Source organism: Amia ocellicauda, chromosome 2, assembly GCF_036373705.1.
Source record: "Amia ocellicauda isolate fAmiCal2 chromosome 2, fAmiCal2.hap1, whole genome shotgun sequence".
Lineage (NCBI taxonomy): Eukaryota > Metazoa > Chordata > Actinopteri > Amiiformes > Amiidae > Amia > Amia ocellicauda.
The window spans coordinates 20,989,150-21,003,033 of record NC_089851.1 but is presented as its reverse complement, the minus strand read 5'-3'; the positions used below and the strand labels follow the sequence as shown (position 1 = coordinate 21,003,033).

General features: G+C 38.8%; 1 protein-coding gene across 3 annotated transcripts; it reads right to left on the bottom strand.

The window, feature by feature from the left end:
• Positions 1–933: 933 nt before the first annotated feature.
• xkr9 (XK, Kell blood group complex subunit-related family, member 9) lies at positions 934–9,072 on the bottom strand. Of its 3 annotated transcripts, none has more exons than XM_066720996.1 (4): positions 8,750–9,072; positions 7,139–7,641; positions 5,537–5,745; positions 934–2,074 (listed from the first exon to the last, which is right to left on the bottom strand). In XM_066720996.1, exons 2-4 carry the CDS (start codon positions 7,414–7,416, stop codon positions 1,458–1,460), a joined length of 1,104 nt encoding a protein of 367 aa, XP_066577093.1. In that variant the 5' UTR covers positions 7,417–7,641; positions 8,750–9,072; the 3' UTR covers positions 934–1,457. The 3 variants fall into 3 exon arrangements, with proteins under 3 accessions (XP_066577093.1, XP_066577091.1, XP_066577092.1); XM_066720994.1 differs by lacking the exon at positions 8,750–9,072 and adding an exon at positions 8,370–8,440; XM_066720995.1 differs by lacking the exon at positions 8,750–9,072 and adding an exon at positions 8,169–8,310.
• Between the last annotated feature and the right edge of the window lie 4,812 nt (positions 9,073–13,884).

The window sequence follows — 13,884 nt, the reverse complement described above, 5'->3', positions numbered from 1 at the left end:
GCAGACCATAAATTAAACTCACCAGGTTTATATATCAAGCCATTCGTAAAATCAGACTCTTTGTTTCTTTTTCTACTTGGTCCTATTTAAGCATGACATTGATGATTTATGAATATGCCAATTTTAAAAAATGAACTAATTTTGAAATAGTATAGTCTGTTTAAGTTACCCTGTCCTCTATTTATCAAAAAGGTGTGGAGCTGCGGGGCTGTCACTATTCACCGCAGATACAGTGGAAGGAGGGGAGTGTCCTTGACTGGTCATTTTGTTTCTGCATCTAGTGCTGAACAGGTAAATGTACTTAGAAAGCATTTTTATAAGTAACAAAAAATCATACATGTTAAAACAAAAAATAATTTAAAGAATCTTATTGTGATGCTAAATTGCTGAAAACGGAACAATCCCCATTCTGTGCCATTTTGAAGAATGTTACGAGGAACAAAACTAAGGAAAAGCATATAATCTGCATATCAACCTGATTGAGACTTGTTTGATGTTGTATATTAAATTACAGTGACACGTCTTTCCAAATATAAATCCTCGTTTTATGCTTCTAAGAACAGTTAATTGTTTAAAACCTTTTAATACATTTAACTGAGAGTTAAATCCTCTCTAAAATCACCTACATATCAATATGTTTCTCATGGTGCGCCAGACCTGCTTGAATTTAAAGCAGTAGTTCATAGGTGTATTTCTCTATAAGAAGTGTCTTCTAAAATGTGGCTTTATTAATTTATTATTTTCTTTTATTTGTCCATTTGAGCTTTGAAAAATATAGCCAGTGATATAAATGTCTACCTACTTTAACAGATATATGTCTTTGCATCTATAAAACATTAAAGCAAAGGAGAAATGAAAAACAGGAAATGTCAGTCCAAGCAGAAATGTCAAAATACAATGTTCAATATAAAATGAAATCCTCAAATGTACACATAAGTAAATATATTCTTTAATTGTCCAAATAAATAAATGAATAATCCAGTTCATACATTTAAATATATATACATCATGGTGTACAACTAGATAAATACAAATGCATTTATTTATTTGTTCATTTTAAAGTTTTAATAAATTAAAGTATTCATTGAACCAAATCTGTATAAGCCATTGTTTTAGCCTGATTTCAGAGCCGCTCTGTTGTACCTAATAAATATCAGAACAACTGTAGGCTGTAACACTGGCGCCATCTAGTGAACCCTCCTGTCACTGCACTGATGCAAAGTATGTTACCAATAAACATACAATTTATGGTCACTAAAAGTGTATGAATCCTGGTATTATACCTGTTAATTCTACACTTGGCTTTTTCAGCTGTTTTTTGTACCACATAAAAGCATATGATAGTGCTATGGAAAGACATTTGTTTGTCTAGTAATGGTCCTAAAAACTATTACTTTTAATAACAAGGAAAATAATGAATGAACTGCACTGTTTGTACTTTTAAAACAATGTCGACGTTATTGATGTATGAATTTATGAATTCGGGGTGTTTTCGGTCTGTCAAGCCCATCAATTTCATCAGCTTCTCTGGCACCATAATTCTGAGGGTGTAAGAACTTGTAGTACAGGATGAGGAAGATAACTCCCAGAGATAAAGTTGATCCTATTGTGATGCTAATCGGCAAGACATAGGCAGGTGATGGATTTAAAAAGAAGACTAACACAAGAATGACAGATGTTTGTAATACTTGGAACACATAATAAATGATCACTGATGTTTTTGTGTTTTGGTCCTTGATGTTGAAATATGTGAAAATAAGAATTAGTCCAATAACAAACCGGTAAAGTACTTCTAAGTGCTTAGATGTACAGAAATCTGTTTTTTGCACGAAAGCCCAAACTGTGCCAAGCAGCCAGACAGCAGCCAATGCAAAAGCATAATAGTAATTTAAAAGAGTCAGTAGGGTAATGCTCAGCAGACGTGAGGTAACTGTGAGGAGTTTATAGAGCAAGTACACAGTGCTTGGTAAGCCGGCAGCCATTTCTTTTTTGTGATGTAAGGATCTCCGTAAGCACCGCTGGTAGTCAACAGTTGCCCAGGCAATACTGAGTAAAGATGTCAGGACGGTGGCATCTGGAAAGTCAATGATGAACAGTTAGGATCAACAATATAGTGCACATTGTTATATTTATCATGTAAAACATTACCATTTTTGTCACCTATCTGTCCACCCATCTCTCTGTATATCTATCTCATATATATTTATATATATCTATCTCATATATATATATAAGATGGGAAGATGAAATCAGGAGCTTTGCTAGTGCAACCTGGAATAGAGATGCAGTAGATCCAATTAGATGGAAACATCTTGTTGAGACCTTCATATTGCAATTTTCTTCCCTATATAATGTACCTTTATATAAACTAATACAGAGCTAATCCTCCCTTTTCCATCAAGACCACTGAAATTATTCTCGTAAACTTTTGAACGATCTAGTTATTATTCCTCAATGACCGATGTTCCATACTTCTTTCAAGAGATCCTGATTTGCCAGTTCTCAATTTTAGTTTGTTGGCCGTCCTGTGATGTTGAGATCTTGGCTTTGAGGAGACTATTCCATGTGATGAAGGATACCAGCTCCCTCTTTCTTTTGTTTATAAGTTTCATTAAGATCATTATCTTGCCGTAAGATCAAGTTTGTGATTTTAAGTTATACTCCACTAGGAAAAGCATGTTGGATTTCTGCAGTTACTATGTGTGGTGGAGCAGGCTAATCCCTCGGTTAAAGATGCTTGAAAAAACCCTCCCAAACAAAGGCTTACCTAGGGTGGGGTGGTGGAGCGGCCATCTTGGGGAAGGCAGTGGAGGTTTACAGAGACCACCTTAGGAAGGGACTTTAGAGACCTAGGTCGCCTTATTACTGACATGGGGGGGGGGGGGGGTGGTTAAGGTCTTGGTGTGGAATGTAGTTTCCTTAGTTCATAGGTTAGGGTTGTTCCTTCAAACTATTTTATTATAAGTTGTTAAGTTTATGTAAAATTATTTTGGCAATGTATGGGGTTGTGTAATTTCTCTTTTTTCTTGCTACCATGATTGTCTAATGGTTTGGTCCAGGGGGCGGGGCTAAGTGAACTATAGTAGAAAAGCGGGACCAAGGAGTCAGTGGGTAGGATGGTGCTACAGTGGGTAGGATGGTGCTACAGTGGGTAGGATGGTGCTACAGTGGGTAGGATGGTGCTACAGTGGGTAGGATGGTGCTACAGTGGGTAGGATGGTGCATATACACTCACCTAAAGGATTATTAGGAACACCTGTTCAATTTCTCATTAATGCAATTATCTAACCAACCAATCACATGGCAGTTGCTTCAATGCATTTAGGGGTGTGGTCCTGGTCAAGACAACCTCCTGAACTCCAAACTGAATGTCTGAATGGGAAAGAAAGGTGATTTAAGCAATTTTGAGCGTGGCATGGTTGTTGGTGCCAGACGGGCCGGTCTGAGTATTTCACAATCTGCTCAGTTACTGGGATTTTCACGCACAACCATTTCTAGGGTTTACAAAGAATGGTGTGAAAAGGGAAAAACATCCAGTATGCGGCAGTCCTGTGGGCGAAAATGCCTTGTTGATGCTAGAGGTCAGAGGAGAATGGGCCGACTGATTCAAGCTGATAGAAGAGCAACTTTGACTGAAATAACCACTCGTTACAACCGAGGTATGCAGCAAAGCATTTGTGAAGCCACAACACGTACAACCTTGAGGTGGATTGGCTACAACAGCAGAAGACCCCACCGGGCACCACTCATCTCCACTACAAATAGGAAAAAGAGGCTACAATTTGCACAAGCTCAGCAAAATTGGACAGTTGAAGACTGGAAAAATGTTGCCTGGTCTGATGAGTCTCGATTTCTGTTGAGACATTCAGATGGTAGAGTCAGAATTTGGCGTAAACAGAATGAGAACATGGATCCATCATGCCTTGTTACCACTGTGCAGGCTGGTGGTGGTGGTGTAATGGTGTGGGGGATGTCTTCTTGGCACACTTTAGGCCCCTTAGTGCCAATTGGGCATCGTTTAAATGCCACGGCCTACCTGAGCATTGTTTCTGACCATGTCCATCCCTTTATGACCACCATGTACCCATCCTCTGATGACTACTTCCAGCAGGATAATGCACCATGTCACAAAGGTCGAATCATTTCAAATTGGTTTCTTGAACATGACAATGAGTTCACTGTACTAAACTGGCCCCCACAGTCACCAGATCTCAACCCAATAGAGCATCTTTGGGATGTGGTGGAACGGGAGCTTCGTGCCCTGGATGTGCATCCCACAAATCTCCATCAACTGCAAGATGCTATCCTATCAATATGGGCCAACATTTCTAAAGAATGCTTTCAGCACCTTGTTGAATCAATGCCACGTAGAATTAAGGCAGTTCTGAAGGCGAAAGGGGGTCAAACACAGTATTAGTATGGTGTTCCTAATAATCCTTTAGGTGAGTGTATAGTTAACAGCGAACCTGGGACTAGGAAGCTGTGGGGCATTAGTTATCCTGTTGGTGGGGGTTTTGTTTCTTTTGTTTTTGTTTCTTTTTTGGACTGAGTTTTGTTAGAAACTGTTATTCCTTATGGACGTTTTTTCGTAACCAGTGACTATGAATAAACTAAGTTTTTCTGGACACCACCTTTTTTTGCTTGTCTGCACACCTGTTCCTTTTTTTTTTAACATCTGGCCCTTGGTCCACAACACTATACCATCTATTATTAGCACTTTTCAGTTGAGTATATACACCGCCAAACCTGTAGTGAACCTCCTCCATGCTTCATTGTTGGCTCTTTATAAACTGCAGTTGTTTGTCATCTCACATCCTGTCTCTGATTAGATCAGATAACTAAAACTTTAAGTTGTCTGGCCAAAGCAGTTTTGACTATTTCTTCCATAGTCCAGTTTTATTTTTCTTGTGCATGTTTTTCCAATTTTAGTCTCATAACAGATTGAACACAGGTTCTATTGCAACACATCCTATGAGTCCTGATTTCACATGTGACCTTTGTACTATTGATGGATGGACAACACCCGAGCCTTTTGCCTGTTGCTTCCTCAATACAACACTTGTGTTATGTCTACTCCTTAAGTACATTATCCTTGAGCACTGCTCATCCCTTTGGGTTTTTCAAGTCCTGGGTTTGTCAATTACAGGCAAGGTTTCTTATGCTTTTGATGTCACTCCTTGAATATCAAGTTATGCAAGCTATTTCAGTTATTGTTTTTCCTTCTTAGTAACAGTCAAAGTTGTTTACTGGTAGACAACAGTCTTTGTGTGCGTTGTTGATTAATGCAACCTCCATATATTGTAACACCCGAACTTTTGAACAACAATGTATATCTTTGTGTGGGTGTGTGTGTGAGTGAGTGAGTGTGTGTGTCTGTGTACTACTACCAAATCGTTCATATTTAATTTTAATTTAAAAAGTCTTGTTTTTTATTCTCCATATAATCTTGCATATATTGTGTTTTCATTTCTTTCTTTTCTTATTCATTTTAAAACTGATTGTTTCGTAACCCAAATACACACAGCTCTTGACTTACACTGAATGGAAACTCCTTTGCCGTTCTTCAAGATGATGTAAGTTTGAAGTATGAGCTGGGGGGCACTCTCCAAGAAAGTCTCAAACAATCTGAGCATGCTCACATCTGTTGCATGAGCAAACACTTCATGGACGATTCCTCTGTCCTGGTCTCTGTTGTGGTGCCTGGGCTGAATTGCTCTCAGGCCCTTGCGAAGAACCAGTCCATACCTTTAAAAAGGAATTTACAGTGGATACAAATTACAACTTGCTTCAATTACCAGTTGCTATGTTAGGTATCACAATACATTATTAATGACATTATTTAATTTTAATTAGAGATATACATGCATTTCAACTTGAAGTTTTGTAAGTAAAAATATGCAATCTGGTATTTTTGAAAAGCTTGAAGAATTCTCATGCACTTTTATATTTAATTTTAATTTATTTTTTAGCTCAGATTGATTGTATAATGAGGGGAGGCAGGGAAATAAACCTAATATACCATTATATGTAAAAGTCTTGTTTTGAAGTAGGGAATGTGGGGTTTGGGGGAGCCTGTTGAATCTCTGACCACTTCCCTTGAAATATCTGCTGTATCTGTGCAGTAAGCTTTCATTGGGAGAAAAATATGTAATTTGCTTTTCTGTGAAGCACTATTCTGAACAAAACTTTCAGTGACAGTTAACAAACTAAAGACACACCTTTATGTGTTTCACAGATCACACAGTAATAATGACCTTTACCCGACCACTATAGTGGCAGGCTGTCTAACACACACTGATAGCTCGTAGTTATATTGCACTTCTGGAATTATAATTACTGTACTGAGAACTGCTAGCTGTCATGTGGATTCTGAAAGTTACCTCAAACCTGTCATAGGCGTTTTTTCTCAGCAACTCTCCAATTAGACCATTGGAATGTTATTATTATTAAGTATCATTAATAATAATAACACATCATTTACATTTAAGTGTGAAATAACACATCAGCTATGTTGAAATAATACATATTGACTATTTAAAAGTTATGATTATTATTAATAATAATATAAATCCAGATGTTAGTGTCCTGAGGTACATTTTCTGACTAACATTGTTTGTTTACTACATTCAATGGAATTAAAAAAAAACTATTTGCAGTGTTTGATTTGTCTACAAGTGAAGGAAGGAGGAATCTTCTGTCAAACAAAAGGCTGCCCATTCAAATTGTAATTTGTTTGGATGAGAGTTCTGATTTTGTCTGCTCTACAGTAAGTTAAAAACATCAATAGCACCGAATAATATTCAACCTCTGCACTTCTGTAATACTTAAATTGTACTTTGTATTGGTTACACTACTGCGCTTATGTAATGCTTGTGTTGACTCTAAGTTGACCTGGATAAGGGCATCTGCCAATAAATAAAAACATAAATAAATAAATAAAACAAGCATCCCAAAGACTGCTCCATCATAACCTTACAAATAGTCTTCTTTCAAAAACCTCTCACAAGAGATCCTCTCTCTCCATGCTCATCTAATTGTACTCCCTGTGTCATTTGGATTTTGCCTGGTGTATACAAATATACACCTGGTTTGACATAACATAAAGTCATTTTAAAGTGACCAGAACAATCAGACATACCTTGTAAATATCCCCATCTGTAGTAGGTGTAGCACAACGACTCCATGCCTTGAGATCCCATGCTCTTCACCTTGATCTTGATCATCTTTAAACCATGAGTAGCTAAAGATCTGAACAGTTAGTGTTGCACTGAACACACATAAAAGAGTCAACACAAACCAGTAATAATCTCCCTCCATAAAATACACAAAAGAGACCCAGACATCCGTCCCAATGTCTACTGCGTAAGTGAGAACGCCTAAAATAGTGAAGATAAACCTGCATTTTGAGAACATCATTTTTCAGGCTTTATTCTTGAGTTCACACTGTGTCTGCCTTCATGTGTGTTCTTGCTGCATTCCTCTCACAGGCTGCCAGGGTTGGGTTGCTCCCTGTTTTCTTCAGGTAGAGAACAAGACAACATAAGCAGGTGCCAGTCCTAACCCATGGGTTTGGTCATCTTGTCCATTTCATCATGTGTCCAATTCACACCGCTGTGTTAGTCTTCCATTCGAGGAAGGAATCTGAAATTAAACAAAAAAGATAAAACTTAGGTAAAACATTAATCATATGACATCATACAATAAACATTATTATGAAAAAAATCCTATACAGAGTGGTATACCCAGTAATTTATGGTACTGATATTTTGTTCTATTTGACTGATAGAAAACAATGACACTGATACTGAGGTACTCAAGTTACCTTGTCTCAACATTATTTTATAAATAATTAAGAAGCTGCTGTGTTTAAATCACCAAATATGAATTGCTTGTACATTTTTATTTCATGGTCACATACATGATAAAAAAAAAGAAAAGAAAATCTAACATATGGTAAAAATTAATAGCATATGAATCCTTTCCAAAATGATTATTTTAATATGAATATATTTTTTTAACTACAACCTAAGTTTATTTAAAAGAGTAGACAAATGTAAGCTTCAATGTAATCTTAATTATTAATATAAGTCTAAACAAAAACGTTATATTGGTCTGGTTTGCTCTGAAACTAGCTATGGTTGCTGCAGATATTATGCCACAAAGATTACCCTCATGATCGCATTTGCCCTTTCTAGCAGCTAAGCATATGTCCTCAGTCCAGGACATCCGTATACTGCAGCAGAATTGAGATCTGTGTTTGTATAACTCCTTGACAGGCAGCTCTTATGCTATTTTGACAACTGTATAACACTAAACATTATATTCACAATGTTTTAAATGTTTAGATAGGTTAATAGAATTTCACTCACCTTTTGCCCAGTCCTACCCTACAGTGCATGCTTCTGTTACATCACAAACCTAGTTTAAAGTCCATATTTCAACATGCTTTAGCTTTAACTTGTTCAAATATTACTCTTATCAGTCTTCTGTGCTTTACATAAACACATAAAGAATAAAACAAAGTAAAAACATAAGCTGAAAAACATGTGCTGGTTCAATATTATTTAGTTGATGTTTTTGAATGATTGTCTACAGCACAATGGTCAGATTTGTCATAAATGAATGAACTCCTTACACAAACAGTTATTAGTTAATACGTTTCCCCCAATACAACATTGTTTGATTTGAAAGCAGTACAATGTTCAAACAGTAATATAGTATTCAGCATCATAAGAAAATCCAGTCTTACCTTAAACCTCTGGACGTTTCCTGTGTTTCAACCCTATTTTAAGTTTCTTTCATTTTCACATCAAACAAGCTCCACCCAACACCATTGCAGCAAGTATCACACTTGAAGCTGTGCTGTGCTTGAAGCAGTCTGTCACTGCTGTCTTTTGGTTGTTCCGGTTTCTTAGTTTTGTTAGGTGTTTATGTTTTATCATTTGTTGCAAGGACCACATTACCCTTGATCAGCATGACAGCATGCTTCCAAATACTGTTGATCAGAATGCAGATGCACATTTTCCTAACAGTTATTTAAATATGTTTATAAAACCGCATGAGCCAGGTCACTGTGCTGTTGGGATATCTGTGAAACTCAGTTAATGTCTAGCATAACAAGTACACTGTAAGCCATTGTGTATGGAGCCCTGTGTACACATGACCCTTTCTTGGAAACATATTAACTAATAACTGTCCTCTGTGTATAATGTATTGATTCCAGTATAAATATATGCACCATGCAAATAATAGGTATTTCACTTTCACTTTAATACTTGGGTGCAGCAAACATATGGAATGGAGGTGTTTACATTGTAAACATATTTTGGATTCCAAATGACACTTTTACCTCCTTGCACATAAGAGTCACAGTCACCCCATTTCATAAGACACTTTTTATGTATTTGTTTAAAACTTTGTCAACATCAGAGCACTAATTACAAATAGAGCAGGTAATTTAACATTTTTAATGAGTGGGGCAGTGGTGGTAGGGCAGGTGGGGGCGCTGACTCCTCACTTCTCTGAGCAGGCAGAGGGAGGTGTTGATGATTTTGCTCATATTAATGGTATAGATATAAGCCTATGTGTTTACAGAGAAGCAAACCATACAATAACATTAGACAGCTTTTAGATAATTAAAACTTTGAACATATAGCATGTGTCTGGTGTCACTCACTCTGGGACTGTGTCTGCTTGTTGACTAAACCATTCAATACACGAAACGGGGATGTGTGTGTTACGTTTATGATTGATAACAATGAACAGTATTTTCAATATGATTTTATTTGAATCACGTAGCAATTTGTAGATGCATTTAAACTGAAGATCGTGGATAATTGTTTAAAGCATGTTATTTATTTTCAACTGGTGTCCCGGTCAAAGAGCGTGATGACTGGACACATACAGCTGAGAGACGAAGACTGAACTGCGCGTCCGCGACTGCGTGTCACTGGGAAATGGCGGGAAGCAAAATCAATAGGTTCCCTTTTCACAAAGGAGTCAGTGGAGTGATCAGGATAAGGTGGATCCTTTCCCAGCCTCGGTGAGGAGCGACACAGGGAGTGTTGCTCAGGATAAGAGCCGGGCCGTGTTTTCCGGATGAAAGTAAAGCAGTTGTGTTTTGTGGTGATGCTGCTTGTATTTCAGGTAGCACAGAAGTGGTTATTCTGTTAGGAGCTGTACACCTGTTTTGCATGTGGAGTGCAATGTCTTTGGTGGTGATGCTTTGTTTTAAACCTGCTGACCAGATTCTTGTCTGTTTTCACTGTCACTGGTGTAGCCTCTTCTTCCAAAACTAAACCGTTTTGTCAGATTGGCAGTATGTATGATAGTACCAAAGAAGTGTCAAAGTCTTCATTGGCAACACAAATGATGTTAATGTTAAATTATGGGGGGGTAAGTTGGTCAGGGGAAAATTCAGCTCCAAACCCCTAAAAGCCCATTTCTATTAACTCTAAAATACTGAAACAAAGGGAAAAAAATGATATATTAAATCCATGAAAGTCAAATAAATTATAAGAAGAAGAAAGCTGGGCAGCTAATGGTGGCATCCCATTGGCTTTTGATGACACGGTGGAGTACCTGGTGAAGCATGGCATGTATGTTCAGTGCAAGATCCTATAAGCATGTTCACAATGTGTATTTGTGTTGTTTTAGACTAGAATAGATTTGTTTAAAAAGTTGTTAAACGGGCACTGATTGTTTTACTGCATAATAAATCTGTGCCAAGAGGCAGCTCTTTGGCAGTTCATGCATCAGGATAATGGGGCCTGTGTGTCCTCCCCAGGCCTGCTGGAGGAAGCTGCTGAAGGCCAGGTTTGACTGTGGGAAGACAGTGGACCTGGAGACAAAGGGGGACCTCGACGTCGTGGCTTATGTGCAGAATCTGCTCCTCAGGGATCTCCCCAAGGCACTGATTCCAGACCACTCGGGCCTTGTCAACGCCTTCAAAGGTATTGACAGTCCTGTGTCTTATCAATCTCTATATAAACCATGGCAAATTTCACATTTGGGCTGTGATTGTATTTCTGTATAAAATGCCTTTTTAAATATCTCCAGCCATTGTGAGGTAAAAGAAGTTAAATTGTGTTCTTCACTTTGTTTAATTTCTAGGAAGTACAGACGAGGCGGAGCTGAGCAGCTACCTCCAGGCTGAGCTGGACAGTCTGCCAGCAGAGCACCTGCGTCTGCTCACACGCCTCGTCTACTTCCTGGCCCGAGCGGCATCTTGTAGCAAGACCAGCAAGATGACGGAGCAGAACTTGGGGACAGTCTTCAGACCCTGCATGTTCCAGTGAGCTTCTTTTGTTATCATGTATGATGCGTAAGAGGCATCTTTCTCTCTGCAGTGGTTCCACAGCAGCATCAGTTGATACATTTCTCTCCCCCCTCGTCTGCATAAGTCACTGGATAAAACTGTCTGGGAAATCAGTGTCTCAGCCTTGGTTCTGGGGAGACCCTTTGTCTTCTGGTTTTCCTGACACCTAAGATCTCAATCACTGAGGCTAATCAAACCCTTGAACTAGTTGCTCTATAAGACCTTCATTAAACCTGTTTTCAGCTCTGAGGGTCATTGAAATGACCAGATGTGTGGAATTTAACCTTTTGAGCCATAAATACACTTCTTATGGGAGTGTTTGATACTGTTTAATTGTGCGCCTTTGCATCATTACTTGATAATCTGTTAAATGTTTTTTAGTCAGGTTAATGAGAGCAACTGTTTTAGTTTAATAAGGTTAACAGGATGAAGAAAACTGGCAACAACACTTACTGTAGTATTTTTGAATCAAAGGACAGAGTTCATTAAGAAAATAGTTAAAGACACAGGTTTCTCCTAGGACCTGGGTTGTGAACTGTTGTGATAAATAAGTATTTTATGTTTTGATCAAGAGATTACATAATTTAAAGACCATATCCTCCTTAGAATCACTTTAAAAACAAAAAAAAATGTGGTTTAATTGCACCCATAACGTGTTGATATACCAGATTTGTCTTTACTTCAGAGCCTTGGTTAAACTGCTGTTAAAACAAATCATGACAATAGCAAAATTATCCACTTGTCATTTAGTTTTTATAGCAGCACTTCTCACGCTCAAGAAAAAAATGCTGATTAGGCAATGAAGACTTTTTTAAATCCGTGAATCTAAACCCAGTTGTGAGCAGTGAAAGGTTATGCAGAGTATATCAGCTTCAATCTCCTTAGCATCGGTTTGAAGCCACTTCTAAAAGGAAGATGTGTGAAGAGCAGCTGCTTATTGGCTCAGCAGGCGTGCATGATCCCCATGTTGCTCTCAGTGTGTTCGGAAGACACCACATTAAGGCAGCACTTTAAAACACCACCACAACACTTTCAATGCACCTTCTTTTCACAGCATTCGTCTGGGTCTGACATTGTAGGAGGACCAGTTGATCTGCAATGACGTTGTTAAACATCCCTAACCGAACACTTCAGTTCTTCAGCGACTCCCCCCCACCTGCCACACAACCAGCAGCAGCTGCACCAGAGGCAAGACACACTGAGCAGCAGTTCGCCTGTTGCACCATCAGACCTAGATCTGGATCAGATGTGACAGTTAGGATATCTGGCCAGTTCACTGGATTCAACCAGTTTGTGTTTCTTTGACCGATGGAGCAAATGCTTTCTGCTGAAAAAGGACTCACTTTCCCCACAACAAGCTGAGACCCCGGGACAGCCATCACAGACACCAGGTTAAAATAAAACAGACAATTTATTAATTCCTACATAAAAACGGCCGTTCATATAAAAATACAAGACAACCCAGCACAGCATCATAGTTTTCCACTTCAATCCAGCAATACATAAATTGGGAGGGGAAACTCCATGGTCTTCTTTGAAGCCACCCCGGTCTCATCTTGACCTCCATCCAATTAAGAGCCACAGTTCCAATACACACTCGCTCCAGCTCACGTCCGAGATCTTCGCCGCTCGGCTGGAGGGGAAGAGAACAAGCAAGCAGCGCTGCCTCTGTGCAGTCCTGTCCGGCAGGACTTGGCTGACTCCGGGGGGTGCTTGGCTCCACCACACCCGTTCCCGGGCTCCCGGCAGGCAGGGGCATGGTACCCGTTATGCCCCAGTCTTCCACCTACCATTCCCCGGGTGTGGAGCCGAGCCTCTTGCTCCCCGTCCCATTCACCTCCCGTCCGTCCCATCACTGCTTCCCCTGCTCGCTGCACTGCGAGCCGGCCACTCTATCCCCCACATCAGGCCAGTGGCTGTAGTGCGTCCCTCAGGCTCTGTGCGGTCTCTCCTCGGTTGTGCACTCTCTTCTGGTGTGCCTTCACTCCTTCTTTATATCCCTCTCATCAATCCCTTAATTTAAATCAGGCGCATCCTGTCTAACAACTGCCCATTAGTATTTTCCAGCTGGGAGAACAAAGCAAATTAATCAGTGCATAAAACAATTAAGAGGCAATTAAGCAATAAAAAAAATGATTTACTAATTAACAAATAATTAACTAAAACCCATTTCACCATCTGTGACACTCACACAGCAGTAAAGAGACATGATCTTACAGGGAATACATAACGCCCAGGATTTGTATGGCGTGAAACAGGGTTTAAGCCAGTTCAGCTCCTAAATGAAGAAAGATTAAGTGTTTTCTCTTATTTTTATACATTTTTATTCATGAATTGTATTAATTTCTCACTGTGTAATATGTAACATTCTTAAGAAAGAGTTGCTCAAAACAATTTCAGTGATACATGAAACAAATGTATCAACACAACTGAGCAAAAATAAATACACAAACATGTAGCCTGTAGAATGTTTTTTTTTCCACATTTGAGTTTTGGTAGTAATTCAGATCCTTTCTGAAACGTTCACATATGTCTTTTTATGTCTTTTTCATCACACATGTATTTAT